The sequence below is a fragment of the Dendrobium catenatum genome, unplaced genomic scaffold, assembly GCF_001605985.2.
Source record: "Dendrobium catenatum unplaced genomic scaffold, ASM160598v2 fragScaff_scaffold_1638, whole genome shotgun sequence".
NCBI classification, from domain to species: Eukaryota; Viridiplantae; Streptophyta; class Magnoliopsida; order Asparagales; family Orchidaceae; genus Dendrobium; species Dendrobium catenatum.
Genome location: NW_021320100.1, coordinates 1392170 through 1412926, shown reverse-complemented (window position 1 = coordinate 1412926; position 20757 = coordinate 1392170). Strand labels below are relative to the sequence as shown.

At 34.9% G+C, this 20757-nt stretch overlaps 1 protein-coding gene across 1 annotated transcript in view; it reads right to left on the bottom strand.

The window, feature by feature from the left end:
* Positions 1 to 4839: 4839 nt before the first annotated feature.
* LOC110113151 (protein TRANSPARENT TESTA 9-like) overlaps positions 4840 to 20757 on the bottom strand; it is a 28846-nt gene continuing 12928 nt past the window's right edge. Inside the window, exons 5-7 of the mRNA XM_028701083.1 lie at positions 8560 to 8719; positions 8243 to 8409; positions 4840 to 5586 (exon numbers count right to left, since the gene is read on the bottom strand). Coding sequence (XP_028556916.1) covers positions 5263 to 5586; positions 8243 to 8409; positions 8560 to 8719 — 651 coding nt within the window. The 3' untranslated portion in view covers positions 4840 to 5262. The remainder of the gene's footprint in view (positions 5587 to 8242; positions 8410 to 8559; positions 8720 to 20757) is intronic.

Sequence of the window (20757 nt, the reverse complement as noted above, 5' to 3'; positions counted from 1 at the left end):
TTTTTTTTTTTTTGAAAATATTAATGGCTTATATGAGGCAAAACAAGGATTCAAGAAAATTTAGTTGTGTAGAGGATCATTAGGAAGTTCTATCAAATTATTTTGATTTTGAAGATTACATAATTTTTTTATTATTTTTTAAATCAATTTTTTAGTACAATAAATTTTTGTATTAAAAAACTGTTTTAGAAAATAGTAAGAAAGTTGTCCCAAACAAAATGTTGGAAAAAGAAAAGGATTGAAGAAAGTTTTGCTTATTCAGACAGAAATAGACTCATTAGTTGATTGTGTTTCTAAGATTATAAATTTAAGTTATCATATTTTATAATTTATTACCATAATAATAAAAAAAGAAATAATAAATTAAATCACTTTTGTCCACTATTTATAATAAAAGTTTATAATTGTTATATATCCTCATTATTGAATATATATTCATTTATTATATTTTTGTATTACTCTATTTTATTCATAATCTTAAACACTTATAACAAATGCATAAGCTCCCCACATATGAGAGGAGTTGACATGCAATCAAGGCAATGAATTGCTCGATGTCAGGATGTCATATCATTTAAATCAGCTCATTTGCAACCAACATGTAGAAGGCTCCTAATACGACATGAAGCTCATTTGCAAATAAAAGTGTACTACTACAAGATGAGTACTAAAGAAAATAAAAATATGCAAAAGGCAAAATGAACAAAACTGCATTATCATGCAAAAGGCAAAATGAGAAATGAAATTTATTGCGCTGTTACACTACGCCACCAGATCTGAAACAGTCGTATAAGCTGACGGAAGGCATTTCTCAAGCTTCAAATGAACTTTTTTGCAAACTTTAGCGACAACCACTTAGAGCAAATAATTATATTTAAACATTTAAAATACCACCTTTTTCATGCATGTAAAACCATATAACTGCATTGGCCCATGTCATGTGCACACACCTAATGTCTGAAGATGTTGCACGGATCAAGAAATGAACATAAGTTCGAGCTCGATCCTTCTACATGAATAGATAGGAGTTGACACAGCTTCGAACCATCAAATAAATATACAGTCCTAACATCGACTGAGATATTTATTTGGTACATTCATATTAGACCTTCAATGTCTATAACAAGAAAAAATCACTAATAAAAGCATAAAGCTGACAACTAACCCAATCCTTTGTCGATAAGTTGACAGAGTCCATAAGGTCCAACTAATAAAATTAAATTACCCATAAAGACCCCAATGATAGCTGGTGAATGTTTATCCCAATTGGAGGGGATCTCAAATATTAAAAAAATGCCTCTCAAACTCCCAAATGTCCATGAAAATTCAAAATTCTAATGATCACCCAAAATCAAGATATTTAAAATAAAATAAATCATCAAATGCTTAAGGATAGATACCTATCCAACCTCTGCAACAGTTTGCCAAAGTGGACAAGTCTGAAATCACTTCAGCTCACAAAGAGCATATATTTGGTTAAGGATATCATTAGGATTTATTCTCAGTTTGTTTTTTTGCCAGTAAAGATATGTCACGTTTCCTCTAGCATGTGGTTTCACCACCAAATGACATCATAGGTAAATGGATATGGCTGTGACCCTCTAACCAGATGATTTTGCCTCCAAATGGCACAATTATATTACGATCGTGGTCAAAGCTCGTATGTTCCCCAATGATTTCAAATTCTTGAGTAATGAATCAATAGGATATGACTGACATAGAAAAAAGTCCTATGTTAGCTAAGGTGAATTCAAATTTATCACCTTAGACAAATATACATCCTAGGTCTATGAGATACCCTTGGACGAAGCAACCATGGCTACCGAAAAAGATACTTCTATCAGGTTGGGTCAATTATCTCCTTTGACTAAGTAGAACAGGGACCATGATGACTCGGGACGACGGAACCATGGAATCTTGATCGGGTCTCATCATTTCCCCCATCATCTGTTAAGTGTAAGGTGGTGAATTTCTTATTTTAAATATTAAATTTTTAAATACCAAATCATGCTACTACTATATGCCGGATACTACTTATTTGTTTGATGACTACCTTAATCAAAAGTTCTCTCTCATTACCGTAGGGGTAATTAAGTATATGGGCTTGCACCTATAGGAAACAAGAACTCATATCATAAAGTCCTCATAAAATGTGGGTGAAATCTCTTGGTAATGTCTTATTCAAAAACCAATCTGCCTTCTAAAGATTTGCTTCAAAATTTACGCGTTAAAATTCTCTACGATGACCCGAAGAAAAGAAAGGGGCCACGAATTCACAGCCCACAAACCAACACCCAACCTCTCTATTAAGATAGATGCTCATCTCCTTTATCATTAGTATGTGCAATAAAGTGATCAATCAAGTATATTACCAATGATCTCTTGCTGAAATCTTCAACACTCCAAGGCTTCTATTTTCACCATGGAAATCATTTTTTATAGTTCAAACATATTATATTTTATAAATGCCTTTTTCAACTATGAAGAAGGACAATCTTTGTAACCTACAAATCACACAAGTGAAATTATTTCAAATGAGCTAGGTAACATAGTTTTTTTCCCTTCCCCCAATTTTCATTGTAAAAAAAAAAGTTTTCTTCTCAAGAAATGTTATTTATAATGTATGATATTTTGCTACAATGTTAAGACGATAAACTCTACATATTGTATTGAATGTTCTAGTCTACAATAGTTTGACATCATTTATGGGAAAGGATCCTAGACTATGGGGCCACCTGGCCCACCTTACTATAACCTGAAAAGAACATTTACAATAATTTCTTGAGAAAGATTATAATTGGGTATTATTTGTCATCTATTATGAAACTTTGGTTGCAATATCAAAAGAATATTCATGTTAATAGTCAAGCAACTTGTTTATTATTTTTTCATGTGTTAATCTATTAGTTCTATAAGAAGTAGGCTAGAATTTGGGACAACCCAAGCTGCAAATTCAAAAGGACATTCACATTAACCTCCTAGGTATGGTTATAATTGGACAATTGCTTTACACATCAAAGGCACTCTCGTTAGCATTATTTTATGGCTTTTATGTATACAAGGAATTTCATAATAAGCCTCTAAGAAAATTTCAACTCTGTATATATATATATATAGTACCTAGTTTATACTTAATGAGCAGAGTTATAAGCATGACTTCAAATGGATAGTAATAGTCTATATATAAGTCGTTCTTAACTTTTATTTGAGAAACATACAATAATTGTCTCATCCAATCAAGGTGAAATTGGTCCCAAAAGGGACTCGATTCGACGTTTTCCATCACAAGTTAAATCCATTGAATAATATAATGCTCCTCTTATTGCCAAAATTTCTTTCATCCTATTCTGTTATGTTCATGGGGTAATACCCATGCTAACAACTCTATGGTTAGCCTTACTCCTTAAAGAATTTCTCATAGTCCTCCTCATTGTAGACTATAGTTGATTTTAAGAAGTTTAGTTAAATTAAAAAAGAAATTTGAAGGCACGCCTGTAATGAAGTCTTGATAGGTAGCTAGTATTGAACAAAGTCCTCAATGTAAATATGTCCTACATTAGGGAAAGTGGTAAGTATAGTCTCTACTCTAAACCTTTAGAAGGTATGTCAATAACGAAGTCTTGATAGATATATAATATTTGGCAAGGTTCTCAGTTGAAAATCTCTACGAGAGAAAGTGATAGGCACAGTCTAATTCTCATATTGTATGAGCCTAAGATGAAATATGCTTTTACTCATGAAAATATCTCAGAGGGCATAGATCTCATAATGCATAATATTTCTACTTGCCTAACAATTTTAGAAATCATAAGCATCAAAATGTACTTGATCTCCACTTATCTAAAGATATAAGGAATGCATGTTGATTCAAAGGCCTAAATACCTAGCAAAGGTTTTTTTATAGAGATTTATTATCACACTACATTAGAGGGGAGAAAAAATTATCCAACTTCATCATTCAAATGATTCTTTTTAGGGCAATTCCTTTTGCTACTGGTTTAAAGGTATTTCTTCAGTGACCTAGACTTATATCATATCAATAAAGTTTGAAGGTTATATACTATCATAAACATGTCCTCAAATATACTAATTTGTGCTACAAAAAAGTTTAATCATTGCTTAACAAAATCTCCTTAGAAGATCTCTGAAGGGATCTTATAAAGCTAATAAGCAACACATTCTCTCTTTCAAAGTTTGACATTTTATCATAAAATGTGCAAGTTCGAAGAATTATGCATCTCCCCTCCCTCATATATTAGATCATTGGAAAGTTTAATTTTTTATGAGTTAATCATAATTCAGAGAGATGGATGGGCTAATATGGTGGCTAACTTGATAGCTTAGGCTTCATTTCATTTGAGACAATTTTTTTATTATTTCTCAAATAATTTTTTATTAAAAAAATTTTAATAAAAAAAAATATTTACTAAGAAAATAATTCATTGAATATCGACCACCGGTAGTCGTAGGTAGGCAGCCAATACTCCAATAGCAATAATTTATTTTCCATTGGTAACAAGCAAAGGCAAGTACAAATAATCAGTAAAAAAACCATCATAAAACTACTTTAAGAACCAATAAAAAAAACTGTCATAAACAAAGCCTCGTTTGTGAAGACTTTCTTATTGATTCTTAAAACAACTTTCAAGTATAAAAATATTAATTTTTATACTAAAAAGCTGTTTTAAGAATCAGTAAAAAGACTTCTTAAGCTTCATTTGAAACAACTTTCGTATTGCTTTCTAAAACAAATTTTTAGTATAAAAAATTTAGATTCAAAGAAATTTCTGATACATAATAACATGCTGAAAGCTTGTTTAGACCTATAAAGAGAGAGAGTGAGAAGAAAGATTTATTGTGCTACATTTTATGATTAACTGGAAGCTGTTCTTACAAGAATAGCCATTGTGACCATCTACTAGTCTGATCTGCATCACCCAAAATTATATTTCTATATCAGAATATATACAAATCAAATTTGGCCCCATGGCTCTGTTAAAAAATGAAGCTTGGAACAATTATACATTAAAGCATCGAGTGCGACTGAAACTTTAACTTGAAGACTAATAATATACAAAGAATGGACCTTAAAGCAGCAGCAGCAGCCAACTCAAAACAGCTCAAACTCAACTGTATTGAGTAGCAACCTGCTGGCGAGAAAAGACCCACCAATTTGGCAAAAGCACTTTGTGGATTAAGCCGTTTATTCTGTGCAGCCAAACACTTAAGAATTTGCCGTCACATCTGCAAAAAAAATAATGATCACCCTGTGTTTAATGGCTGTTCTTCGAGGAGTTCATCGGAGGATTTGTGCGAAGGATTCGATGAAATGCGCATCATTTGATCTTCAAGTAAAGGCTTTAATATTTCCTTGACTTGGTTTTGTAACAGATGCATTTCTTTAATCACCATTGACTCTGCTAATTTGCAGGCCTGATCATCCCTGAAGGCTAAAGTCCATCTACCGTCAACCAGAACTTTGGTTTTCGACCGTCCTAAGGGATCATTCTTCGAATCTAGAAATGGAAGATTGGACGGACGGATGCGCAAATGGAGCCACTTTGGATGTTTTTCATCAATTCTTGGCTGATGGAGAAGTTGGATAATAGTTTATGTTAGGACAATAATATGTTTCCCAAGAATTGCTTATAGCAGAGAATCAAAGAAAATGATTCTGTTTTAGTAGTAACTGAGAAGAATAATATGGCTTCAAGTATAATTAGGAAAATGTTCATGAAACGTGTAACATGAAGATGCAGAAGAAAGTGAGATGGACTGCTTATATGTATCTTTAGCCAACTTAGTCTATTGCAAAGTTAGTAATCTCAAAACGTGACAAGAATTTCGAAAGATAGTGAAAATGATCATTAGGTGTGTTATTTTAAACTTAAAATTAGTTAAGGATTTAATTTGGACCCTCAACTCATCAAATTTGAATTAATTTGATCCGATCATCAACTCTTCCATTTCTTTAGAATGAAACTGGTGCAGGAAAACTTACCATGAGAAGTTTTTAGACTTTCAAATCCACCTCATTAGCTTGAGCTGATATTGATTAGTGAAATTGGCTCTCAAAAGTCCCAAATGCCCCGTATGAAGTTTTCCTCCAATTTCTATCGAAAGAAACAGGAAACTTGATAGTAGAACTAATTTGGTTAAAATTTGGAGAATTAAGGGACTAAATTGAACAACAACAACATTATCAAGCCTTTATTCCACTATGTGGGGGTGGCCACATGAATCTTTTTTCACCATTGTGCCTTGTTAAGGGTCAAATTCTCATTTAAATCTAATAAAGAAATATCAATTCTAATATTTTCTACCCAAGACTTTGCATGTCTACCTCTACCTTTCTTAACATAAGCCAAATCTAATACATCTACTCTCCTAAGCAGGTCATCGGGAGGCCTCCATTTTATATGACCAAACAATCTAAGGCGACTCTCTATAATCTTATCTTTCAATGGGGCTACTTCAACCTTTTCACGTATATGCTCGTATCCAATCTCTAAGAGTAAAACCACTCATCCACCTGAGCATCATCATCTCTGTAACACTTAACCTAATATTATGCTTCTCTGTTAATGACCAACATTCTGCACCATAAAACATTACAGGTCTCACCACTATCTTACAAAAATTTTCCTTAAGTTTGAGGGCGACTTTTCTATCACATAAAAAGCCTCCACTTCAACCATCCAACTTGAATTATATTAATAATAACCCCATCTATTTCATCATCACTCTGAAGAATAGAACTAAGATATCTAAAATGTGTACTCTTACTAATGACTTGATCGCCCAAAATCACAATTCCCCCGCTAGATCTATTATTACTAAAATTACACTCCATATATTCGGATTTAGATCTACTCAAACAAAAACTTTTAGACTCTAATGTTGACCTCCATAATTCAAGTTTCCCTTCAACTCCCTCTCTAGTCTTATCAACAAGAAGAATATCATTAGCAAAAAATTAACACCACGGTACAACCTCTTGCAAATGTCTAGTGAGAACATCCATGACTAAAGCAAAAAGATATGGGCTTGAGATTGATCCTTGATGTAATCCAACTGAAATAGGGAAAAACTTGGTTAAACCACATGGTGCTTGAACACAAGTAATAGCTCTTGCATATATATCCTTAATTACTTGAATATAAGCAATATTAACCCATTTCTTTTCTAGAACTCTCCATAGCACTTCTCTTAGAACTTAATCATATGATGCTTTCTCTAATACAATAAATATCATATGTAGATCCTCCTTATTCTCTCAATACTTTTCCATCAAACTTCTCAATAAATGTACAACTTTCATAGTAGACCTACCCGATATGAATCCAAATTGATTTTGAGAAACATTAGTATCACATCGCAACCTATGCTCCACAACTCTCTCCCATAATTTTAAAGCTTAGGACATCAACTTAATTCCTTATAATTTGCAAAATCTTGTGCATAACCTTTATTCTAAAAAATATGAATCAGCACACTCATTCTCCACTCAACTGACATCTTTTTAGTTTTCAAAATAGTTAAATAACATTAAAATTTTAGTAAGCCAAGAAATTCCTTCATCTCCTAAGCATTTTCACACCTCTGTTGGAATATCATCAAGTCCAACAAATTTTCCATAATTCATTTTCTTTAAAGTCTCTCTAACTTTGGTTTTACTAATACGTTGATAAAAACAGAAATCTTTACTTTCATTTAGGGTGCTAAGATCACTAAAGGCAATCATATTCTCATAATCTTCATTGAAAAGTTTAGCAAAATATCTCATTCACCTTTGTTGAATATTCTCTTCTACAAAAAAATATTTTTTGATCTTCATCCTTAATACACTTCACTTGAACTAAATCCTTACTACTCCTATCTCTTTGTTGGGCTAACTTTTTCTTATATAATTTGCCCTCTTTTGCATCTAATCCATTAAGGGACTAAATTGAACACCTACAAAATTTATAAGTAAAGTGAGCGCACCTAAAAAAATCTAGGCAACATTTTGAACTATTTACTCATATATACTACCAATATATGTTACAAGAATAATTACTAAAATATGAATTTTTCCAAACTTAAAAAAAAATGTCATCTGATGGTCCAAAATATAAGATTATTTGTAAACCTCATTTCTAAACCACTTGAACAAAGAAATCATCGTCCAGAAATAAACCCCACGAAGAAATTAGCAAACGAGCGAAAGCACAAAAAGAGATCCGAGTCCAAAAATGCATACATCTGAACCAGCCAAAGGCGCGGATACACGAACTAACCCACGTTGTTGGTTGAGCGGTAATTCTTCTAAGAGAACAATCCAGCCAGATTCTCCCTTCGAAATAGCTAAAAAGCTGAAGTGCCTTTCTTTACCTCTCTCAAATGCTATTCTGCAAGGCAGTGCATTCTCTGCACATTCAGAAAACCACCATTTACTATCAGTAAAAGATACAGCATGACATTAAAAATGAATCACGTAATATGATTATCATGATTATGGCACTTAAATAAAATCTCACTAAATTATTCATACAAAACAAATGGCATATAGCGGCCAACCTGAGTTTATTTCACTGCCAGGTTTTGGAGCAAATGCATCCAAATAAGCAGTTTTCGCACTATAATCTAAATGGGAACTCATAGGAGCGTTCAAAGGAGGCTGTTCAGCTAGCGATCCTCCTGAAGAAAAAATGAGTAGTTGGCGTTGCAGGACAAAAACCTAAAAAAATGTGCAGGTTAGAGAGATGAGAGAGGGTGGGTAGGAGAGAAAAAAAATATTTTTTCTACCTATTTTTGGAATGATTATTTATGCTTTCAAGCTTTATGTAGGGAAGAATAGGAAATAGATAAAAAGAAGAGAGAGAGAGAGAAAGCAAAGGAAACTCAAAAAGAAGTCCGGAATTTTAAACATACAATCAATAATTTATTACAAAGCTCCCATAATCATAAAAATAGATAAACCAGCTCAGATCAATTTTAAATCCAAATCTCTCGGAAAAATTATCCAAATGCATAATTTTACATAAAATAAATATTGTGGCAAACCAAATCTACTTTGCATCAATTCATCCGGAGTTTGAGAAAACTCTACTCCAAAAAATTGTAATGTTGTTGGAAAAATACAAAGAGTCAGCAACCATACTAACATTTTGCAACATTTATCCGAGAACTCGAATGAGAAGTCCATTACAAGATAGAGAGACAAAGGGGTAATCCATCCCGATGTAGAGTGACAAAGGTGAGCAATACCAAAATCACCGATGTTAGAGAAATCTTATCATAATTCCCCTAAAACACTAGTAAGACTCAAAAAGAAATCTCTCAACACCTGGAAATTTTCCTGCAACTTACTGAATTGAATTAAGTGAGAAATATTGGCACCATCATTAATCAAAAGGAGTGGATACTATGTTTGTTCTTTAAGGATTGGAAAATTGAGCATCTAGTTCTTTTTGGAACACTAATATTTATTTCCACAGCATGACTATTATGCATACCATAAGAGAATGGTCCTTATGTTATACAAAAATAAGGAAATAGATTATCTGATTCTGATTATCTCTTCTTTAGATCAATGTGTTGAAGATCATGAAGCAAATCTCCAAAATAATCCATATAAGTTAAATCAAAATATTATGTCAGGGTAATAGAGAGATCGAAGAATGTTGCTAACAGCACGGCGGATGGATCATGTACATGTGAAAAGCCAACTCATCGAATTTGAGTGTTATTGGAGTAAGGATCTAATGCAAAGGGGTGATGTGCTTCGATTGAATAGCATGCAGCTTGCATTGATTGAGGAAGGCTGAGCTAGCAGCAAGCTGGCCGATGTTGCTACAGTCAACAAAAGATGCATTGTAGGTGATTAGCAAAATAAAAAAATTGAATTTCATAGTAGAGTGCAATCAAGCACTGAAATTTCCATATAGATATGATGTGATGTCGAGCACAAAGCAAAAAAAAAAAAAATGGAGTTGATTGAACAAACAAGGGACTAAATGCACAAATGATCGTTTGTGCAATAATAGCTTGTGCCAGCAATAAGTCACTATAGATGCATGGTGGGTAAGGCCAAGACCAAATTGGTGAGATCGTAATACCAAACTCATGTTGAGTAAAATGGGAAAAATAGAGAAGGAAGATAGACAAAGAGAGAAGAAAGGAAAGGGAAAGAGAAATGGCAAACTCAAAGAAAAGGGTGGAAGAAGTCAGAAAATCAAGGCATAATTTTCTTTATGAAATCGATAATTTATTACAAAGCAAATTCCCATATAGAAATAGGGATAACTAGATAAGTTTGAATTTAAATTCAAATGTTTCCTACCCAAACTATCCTAATAATTATCCAAAAAAATAATTTAGCTTATAATTAAACACTGGAAAAAAAAACCTAAACCCAATCAATCATGTATCAATTTAATCAGTGATTGCTGCAAATTGCAGCCCATTTGTAGTTCTTCTAACATCCAAATTAGTTTCAATATAATATTCTTTGTTCATATATATTTTTTTAATGAGGGATTATCCAATTAATTTGCTTTCAAATCTACAGTACCATCATATCTATATTTATATATCATCAATCTATTTGGGTTCTTCTTAATACATGATATACTATTGTACCTTCACTAGGAGTTTCAATCAATGACCCAACATGATAACAAAACATGAATGTGACTCAAAATATTTATGTTCAAATTGACCCAATTAATATTCAGGCCCGATTCAAATCTAAGAAGTGGACCTAATTAATATTCAAGTTGGGTTTAAGTTGACCCGAAAATTCAAAATCAACTTGAAATTAACCCACATCTGCAAGTGACTTGTCGACACTCGACTCTCCCTAATTTTTAATTGTAAGTCACCCACTATGCACAGAAATTCACGCAATTCGCAAAGCCCTAATTTCATTTCGCAATTTCTTTCCTCATCCTCTCTTGACTCTTTGAAAATCTCTAATCGCCGACTTCAACTCTTCCCCAATCTCCTATTACAATAGGAACTAGGGTGCAACCACGGCAACATCAAAGGTAACACGAGCTTGACTTTACCCCGGCTCTTCCTCAATGACTAAGCCGAATCCATTTGTGAAATAACATAGTTAATTAAATGAGAAAATATGGTAAATCAAGCAAGTTCTTACTTTAACTATTTAGCGTGCATATATGCTTATATATAATTAAAAAATATTAAAGAAAATCTCATGATAAGTTAGCTTTTCTATTCCATTCCATATTGATCCATAGATCATTAGAATACTCAAGTTCCTATTAATTTAGCTAATCTCTACCAACAAGCGCCACCTAACATTTTGATCCAAATTTTTGCATAATTCATACCATAAAAGGATTAGGCAAATTAGGTTTGGGTCAAAAGACATGTTCGAGTCAAATATTTTGACCTATATAATAAATAGGGTTCAATTCAAACAAACTCAGGGCATATTAACTTTGAGTCATACCCAAATCGGGCCCGTCAACCCAAATTGACACCCCCAACCTTCACCATATATAAATGATCTTAAATATTTATATATCATTGCTAAGTTAGACATAAATCCATATTTTCTCAGCTATAACCATTTATTAGCTAGGCCCTTTACTCCCCTTCATTATCAACAGACAATTATATATTATGGCAAGCCCTTTTTAATTAATAAAGTTTAGCTTGATAACATAATTAATATAAGAAGAAATAAATGGAAATGAAAACAAACCAAGGTGAAAATGGCAACAAAAAAACAAATAAAAAAACTAAATACAGCTTACCAATAAGCATCTACAGGCTTTAACAAAACAGATAAGACAATATGTAGTTGCTTCCAATTGCAACTTGGGAGTGAACAGTTTGCTTTGGCTACAACGGTGAATCAAAGCATGTCTGCTTAGTTAAAGTGCTTTAAATAATTCCTGCAAAGAGTTCAGGTGAGCTACATTGTGATCCTACATCAATTTTGAAATTGCTAGTAAATAACCAACATGGTTTGGTGTTTACTGAGGTTCCAAAGTTGTTTTAGAAACTTTTTTGCAAAGGAAAAGAGAGAAACAAACCAAATAGAATCTAAATAAGTGCACCCATACTTCATATCTTTATTTAGAATAGAGATGGAGTAAGATAAGTGATTATTATTTTCAAATAGGTATAACCAATACTTTTATCTAGATTATCCAATCATCTTCCCCATAATAAAATCCTAAAGTAAACAATCGCTAGTAAAAAAATATTACATTGTAGTTGTCATCTTTAGTGATTTTATGAATGAACAAAAGATCTATTGTAAAATTAGCAACATATAGCATATTGCTGAGAGCAAATGTAGAGGAAATAGGAACGTTCCTTTGACTTGCAATAATGTTTAAGAAGCCATCATTTAACTTTATTTTCCTATTGTTGAGAAAAGATTTGAAGGTTTGAAAAATATTTGCAAGGTTTGTCATACAATAAATGACTCCTAAATCTGGTATGCAGATTTTTAGGGCAATTATTTGATTTATTAAAATAAACATGAGTTAGAATTTGTACTATTTCAAGCAAGAGAATATGACCCAAAAAGTTTTTTAAGGAGTGCAATTATTTTATCTTTCTACATATTGTTTTAGAACTGCAAGCATCAACATCACAACATTTATCATGAGATCTTAAAAGTAATCTAGTTCTACCGAATAGCCCATCATTACATTGAAATATATTATGACAAAGAGGTTACCTTGCTAGGTTGTTGAGAACATCTTAATCTAAAGAGTAATATCTTTACTTTTTGAGTAAGTTTGTTAGATAGCTCTTCAAATGAATGTTATGATTTTTAGGAACATGTATGGTCCACTGATTTTAGACATCACAATGTTCTACAACCATTGCATAATCATAACATCTGCTTCATCCTAAAGTGCAAACTTTAGATCTTTTAGATCCATAGAAAGATTAACAAGATAATGATTTTTTTTGTTGTTTCATAAAGATCTTCACAATTTGAGACCAATTTAGACCGTTTCTTTTATTCAAAAGATGTGAAGTATGTAGTCATTGGAATTCTCCTTCGATAGAATTAGTTCGGTTTTCACCATTCATGATGGTCAACTCTTTGAAAAGGAAGAAAAAAATAGACATGATGAGAAGAATAAGAACAAAGGAGAAAATACAAATGTTGAAAAGAGAAGCCTAACATTGCTATGATATTATATAGAAAAAGATAAGTGATGAAAAAGATTGATTTTTTATTCGTCACAAGGGTATTTATATAAAACCGATGCCTATGATAATTTATAAAACTTTTCAACTTCCTCAGGAAGGAAATTATTATAATAAATTTGAAATATAAAAATTCTCCTGGCATGGCTAGGTCATGGACCCCATGTCATCAATCTGTTATAGGAAACATTCAAGATAAGCCTGCCATTATATACCTCCCATAGAATTCCACACCAAGTCGCCAATCTGTGGAAGCAGACCTTCCATCTTCATTTCCACCATGTGCAGGAAGTGCATGCTAATGCCGTTGTGTTCGTCTGACCAAAAATGTTATTAATAGCATGTATTTGTATTCTCAACATATAGCACCTTATTTTTTTACTATTATTGATATGTTGCATGTACATGTGTTTGTGTAAGTGGAGAAAGAGAGGACGAACAAAATAGAGAGAATTACATCGATCTAAAAAAATAGGTGCACTTATCCTCACATTATATTGACTTAGATCATTTATCGATATCTTTGAATGTTTGAGATTTAAGTAAATCAACCTCCTTTTTCAATTCTCAATGTCATATCCAAAATTTATTTTAAATCTCAGCGATCAATGATATGGATGAGTGCTCTGTGAAGATAAGGAGCTCTCATCCTTCCAAAGGATACTAGTCTAACCATACATTTATCTAACAATGTAACTCTATGTCTACATAGAGAAACACACAGAGAATCAAAGCAACAAAACTAAGAGCCTAATAGGTCCTCCCACCTATTTTTGCAGCCTCAGTTCAGTAACATGCTAAAAAATATGGCTTTTAATGGCGCACACAGATTGTTGAAAAATCGGATTGATTTTTTGCTAGAATCAAAGCCAACGAGCTAACAAGTGTAAGCTCAAATGAGATCAAACTTATCTTGAGCGGAGCCTTGATCAGATTGAGCTAGCTCAATATCATATCAAAATAGATAAGCATGAATGAATCAATGCATATACATGTATATTTATGTATACATTGGATTTAAATAAAGGAATGTATGTATTTATGCATTTGTAAATATGAACTTCATATGTATGAGTGTGTCTCTCTCTCTTTCTCTTTGTATGAATGTCTCTCTCTTTCTAGAGATTAAAAAATAATTGAAATACCTTTAGCTTAAATCTAGATGGAATCTTGAACCACACATCGCTCCTATTGAGATTGGATTATGATGGGGACATCGACAGGAGATTCCGGCGCGTTTATCAGAGGTGAAATTGGAGATCGACGACCATGATGGAGAGCGTTTACTACTGATGATTATTTGTATTTGCATTTTATGTATTATGCATTTATTTTCAGTTTTTTCCATTTTTACCCTTATGGGTATTTGTTTGCTTTTGTAGCCCAAGGGGCATATTAGACTTATGTACTTGTTTGTCATGTGGAGCCTATATATATGGCTCTTGTATCTTGTATGAGGAATTATTGATGAATGAAAATTTCTTACTCTTATGTTCTCTTTGTGAGTTCTTGTCATATCTATTAGTGATTTTTTCTTTGCTTGAGATATCTTTGTGAGTTCTCTAGGTAATTCATCAAAGACTACAATCCGAGTTCTTTTCCTCCTCCATAAGCTACCACAAGCCAAGCCCAAGAGTTGGAAGAAGCCGAACCCTCCACTGTTGCCACCACCCTTACAGCCCCAACCCGTCGGCCACCCTAGCTCCACCGGCCGGCCACCTTGCCATCGGCCTCTCCCCTCTCCACCACTCCCCCCACGCCTCTCTTCCCTAGCCTTCTTTGGAATTTGAATTTCAAAATTCAAATTCTTTCCAAATTTGGAAAATTCCAATTAATGAAAGTATTGAATGAATTCGATTTCACAATTAAAATCGAATTGGATTTAAACAATTAACTTTCCTAGTCATCATTCGTGTTTGGAAACCTCTCTCCCCCTTTCCCTATTTAACTCTCCCCACTTGAAGCCGCCGGCCCCCTCTTTGGGCTCCCCATTGATTGCCATCAATGCACCCCCTCTATTTTTGAAATCTGAAATTGATTTCAATTAAACTTCCCTCCCATCTCAATTAAAACTGAAATTTATTTCAGTTTTCTACACAAAGCTCTCTCCCCTCTTCTCTCCATGCCACCGGTGATGTGATACAATCCCATGCAAAAATGATTTGCTTAATGACGTTTGCACGCTTAGATTTAGAGGCCATAATAAGTAAGATCTTATGCGGAATTGAACGATAAGATAAATATTAAGTGGTACTTAGCTTAGGTTAATTCACATGCATATAAGTTAAGTTCAAAAGATAGCCATCGTAATCCATCATTGCATACATGGATTGTTTTAACAATAAATTACAATACTAACAATAAGATTATGATATGAAAGATCCCTCACACAATTCTTCTAATTACTAGTATTTAGCGGTGAAGAGCTTGACATGAGCTTTGTGACTCTAAATATAACCACACTTGAAGGGTGAATTAGGAAGATATAAACGTAGGAAGAAAAGTTTACCAAGGGAAGACAAATGCGGAGCTCCGACGTGGTTATTTGAGGGTTTGGGGAGGGATGGAAAGCACCACGAATTTTCTGGCCGTTTGGGACAGTACTTTGACAACCCTTGGGTAGTAGACGGCACTCAGGACTTCACCAATATGCTGGACCAAAAAACAGGGTTGCAAAGCTCTCCGGGACGATGCGTGGAATGCTGGTCAGCAGACAAGAGCAAAACCTGTCAGCACTATGGCTGATTGGAGCTTCCCGTACAGCAGCTTCTACTTGAAAAATTGCTGGACAGCAATTTACTGCAAGTTTTTGGAGTTAGGTTTTGAATTTTGAACCTCAACTCATGTGATCAACGCCATAAAGTGGCATTTAATGGAATTAATCTCAAGCAAGGCCGGCGGCTTAGAGAGGGGAGAGGAGGGAATTAATTCACAATCCTGAAATAAATTTCAGAATTTGAAATTTTAGGATAGAAAAATTATTTGAAATTAATTTCAATTTCAAATAGGATGGGTCATTAAAGGAGCAATCAATGGGGGGAAATCTCTCATGGGGGCCGGCGGCATGGTGAGAGGGGAGAGGGAGATTCGGGAGGGATTAAGCGCTTTCCAATTGAGTCGATGCCACCTAGGATGAAAAATTAATAATACCACATGTCATGAAATTGGGATTGGATCAATTCAAAAGCTTTCCTTTTTAGGAATTTTGCAAATATAGAAAGTTTGAATTTCAAATTTGAAATTCAAAATCGGTAACTCCTTTATTTATTGCTAGGCCACAATCAAGGAGCCATTATGATGATTGACATCTTCATCATGGCCGGGAGCAATGTGGTGGCCGGCGGCCAAAGGAGGAAGAGGGGCTTGCCATCGGGTTTTGGGATTTCTTGATGGAGCTTGGGTTGTGGTGGAGGAAGCTAATGGGTAACATGGTGGATGATGGGATCTCGGGTAGGGCTTGGCGTGGGGAGGAGGAGGAAAATGAGATTTGGAGAAGAAAACAATAAGATAAAAATAAACCACAAGTCGAGGACGCTTCCGACGACTGGCGGGTATTGCTTTTGCCCTCACCTTAGAAGTCACACAGAGATCTAAAAGAATTGAACTCACCAAGAGATCAAGAAACTATGAACTCGCAAAGAGAACACAAAGAGAAGAATTTCATAATAATCATCATCCCTTTCCAAGAGGAAGGGGAGGGCTTAAATAGTCAAATACATGAAGGAAAATAAAAAGACACAATTGCCCCTAGGGAAAACATAAAACAAAGCTCTCAAGTGAGGGTAGAAATGGAAAAGTACAAATAACAAATACATCAAAATAAATAGACACGATCGTAGCCGTTGATCTTCGATGTCCTCATCATTCTCCCCAGGTGGGAGAAAAACTCGACTCCTCGAAAACTCCTCGTGCATCTGGGTTTATCTGTTGTAGCTCCTCACACTCTGACCACGTATCCTCTGACTTTGGTTCACCTCTTCACCTAGTCAAGTATCTTCTTCGTCCACCCTCTTTTGTGGAAATAATATCATAACTAGGAATCATGTCAACCTTCTCCGCTATAGGAATTTTGGGAATAATTTAGTGGAGGTAGGGTTTGGGGTTCTCACAAGGTGGGGTCACACAAGGCTTAATTTTAATTGGATTTGGGGGTTTAACTCCAGACTTTCAAAGTCTACTAAATCTTTTATGTTAGAAAAGGAATAACTGTTTAATGCTGCAAGCAGATCCACCACGCAAGCGTTGTTATTGATTTTATTGACTATTCTAAATGATATGCACTTCTAGCATGTAATTTCCCGAACGAATCCGCACCATTACTGAGTTACCAACTTTAATAGATTTAAATTGTCGTTTAGAATCAGGCATCAATCAGCATAAAGTTTATACTTATTATTGCTCTATTCAGTTAGGCATGCAATTTTCTTAAGAAAGTCATACAGATGTAATGTAAATGCGACATGTGAATTCATGTCTAAAACTCAAGACTCAACGAGATGAACATGAGGTAGTGCAAGAGACTTGATATGCAAGATGAATGACATATGGCTTCACATACAAATTTCAAACAAAAAAAACTTTGGAAGACAACAGACTACGAAACACACATGAACACATAGCTAGAAAAGTGGGCATGTCCCAAAAAGAGTGGTTTTAAAGTGTTCGGTCTAAGGGAACTGGGGTAGGGGGCGAAATGAAAACACTCTTAGCTACCAGGGCACTTCTATAGGTAGTTTCAGTTAGGGTCGACAGCAGTCTCCTAGTGGGGGTAGTGTAATCGAACAAATTCATCCAACTAGGATAGAAGTGGTCCTTCTCGTGGTAGGACGAGGCTATAACGGGCAAAATGAATGAATCAGGAATGACACACTCCGCTAAATATAAATCTAAATGAGCGGCTCTAAAATTAGACTCTAATGCAACAAGGTGATCATTGTTAAAATCAGGGATTAAAGGCTTTCAGAATCAAATCATTATCTTCCGAACTAATAGTACTATTTTCAATAGAATCAGGATAGCTGGGTTCTGGGTTAATTAAATCGTGAGTTAAATCAGGTAGTTGAACCACTTCCGACTCGATATTATTATCATCACAATTACCCAAAGTCGACTCAGTAGGTGATACAACTAAATCAGGATCTTCCGAATTTAAATTTATTGTGTTCCCGGCCAGATTGGCTTCTTTCGAGATCATATTACTATCGACCAGGCAGACTTTATCCAAGGAGTTGTCCTCGAGGAGACTAGGATATGGATGGGCTAAGGTATCTAGGTTTAGAGGTTCTAGATCTCCTAAATCAGGGTTCAGGTCAGGCAGGGGGTTTAAATCAATCACATCAGTTTCACCCTCAAAGAAGTCATCGTTATCGATAGTATCCACGAAATGGATGTATTCAGGTTCAGTAGATTTCTTCTTTTTACTGCAATCCTTTATTAAAATAACACTTATAGGGTCAAAGACTGGGGAGGCTAAAGATTGACTGAGCTGGCCAGAAGTTAGTCCACGTGGGGAGTCATAAGAGATTTGTCTAATAGAAGACCCAGTAGAGGGTCGGCCATTTAGGTTAAGTGAAGACCTAAAGGGTGGGGCAGCAACCCGGATGTTACTAATGGGTGGGTGGTCTTGATCACAGTAAGGTCCACGGGTTGTCCCAACAAAAGAGGTAGGGTGATGCTCTAGATGACAGTCACTAGTAGATGGTCGATATTTCAAATTAAGTTCTCGTCTCATGTCTTTCCAAGTAAGGTACTCGCCGCGAGACTCTTTATGATCTTCCAATTTCATCCAAAATTGAAGAGCTCGACCTTTAAGGTGAGACTTAGCGATGCTAACTTGGTGGGACTCAGGGATATGACATAATTCAAAATAGTCCTCTAGATGTTTAACTCATTCCCTAAAATAGTGAGGGTCCAAAGAACCATCAAAGGCAGACAGACGATAAGGTGACTCTAAGTGAGGTTGTGGAGGCCTAGGCTCAGGTCTCGGGTGATAAGCTGAGTGGGGCCTGTAATTAGAGTGGGGATAGTCAACGGGTTTCTCCGTCATAATTCTAGTCATATTGCTCACTAGGTTAACGATGTCATCTAAACTATTTTGGAGTCTTATCGGGTCCATGGGTAAGTGTCAAGTGAAACCTAATGACAATTGGGTGCAAGGTACCACTCTCCTCAAAGAGAAAACACCATTTCGACTTGCTATAAGGTGCAGGAGAATACTGGACAGCAAGCTACAATAAGGGTTTAAGTCACCCGGTGTTTACGGAGGTTGCTAAGGCTTGGGCAGCACCTAAATCAAAGGTTAGAGCTACCAAACAATGCAGAATTTTGTGTGGACAGCAAACTACAGCAGTTGGGAAAACAGGACAGCAAACTAGAATGATGGACGACGTTATGTAAGCAATTTGGGTGGACGGTAGAGTGTGGACAGCAAGTGAATGATTCCTAAATCTAGCCCAAATGGTTACTAATTGGCGCAGGAATTAAGTGGACAGCAACCTGAGTTAGATGTCTAAGTGGTCTAAACTAATATGGAGGTTATGATGTTGAAGGCAGCACTTAAATAGGGAACAATGCTTATGTAGAACAAAGAAATTACTGCAGAAATTACTGGACAGTCAAAGCAAAACAGTAAATAAAACTACCTAGATGATGTTATGCATGCAAACGACTAAAGGTAAGCTAAAGTAGACTCCTAGGATGCATCTAGCACAAGTCAAGCATGCTAGCCATGCTCTGATACCAAGATGATGTGATACAATCCCATGCAAAAATGATTTGCTTAATGACGTTTGCATGCTTAGATTTAGAGGCCATAATAAGTAAGATCTTATGCGGAATTGAACGATAAGATAAATATTAAGTGATACTTAGCTTAGGTTAATTCACATGCATATAAGTTAAGTTCAAAAGATAGCCATCGTAATCCAACATTGCATACATGGATTGTTCCAACAATAAATTCCAATACTAACAATAAGATTAGGATATGAAAGATCCCTCACACAACTCTTCTAATTACTAGGCTTTAGCGGTGAAGAGCTTGACATGAGCTTTGTGACCCTAAATATAACCACACTTGAAGGGTGAATTAGGAAGATATAAACGTAGGAAGAAAAGTTTACCAAGGGAAGACAAATTGATGTAGAACGGGGTCGCTGGCTTTGCTTAGGAACTTGGAGAGCTTCTAGTGGAGGAATTCCCATGTGATGGACTTGGAAGAGTCGGCCAGCAGCAGGACATTTAATCCCAAAATAAATTCCAACTCAAGGCTGTTAAAATGGGGAAGCTCTCTAGAGTAAAGAAGAGGAGAGAGTATTCTTAGAATTACTTCAGGTTTCCTTTCTAAAACCTGAGAAGGAGATCTCAAAGGATCCAGTGAATGGGGGGGAACGGCGGGATGTAGAGAAAAGTCAGGGAAATTATTTCCAAGCAAATTCTGAATGAACTTCTATTTCCAAAAACCGTGAATTGATTTGGGAGGTTGAGGGTAAATGCGAAGCCTCAGATTCTGCACTAGATATTCCGTCTGGAGCAATTAGGAGAGAGGAGGGGAAACGGTAACAAAAAAAA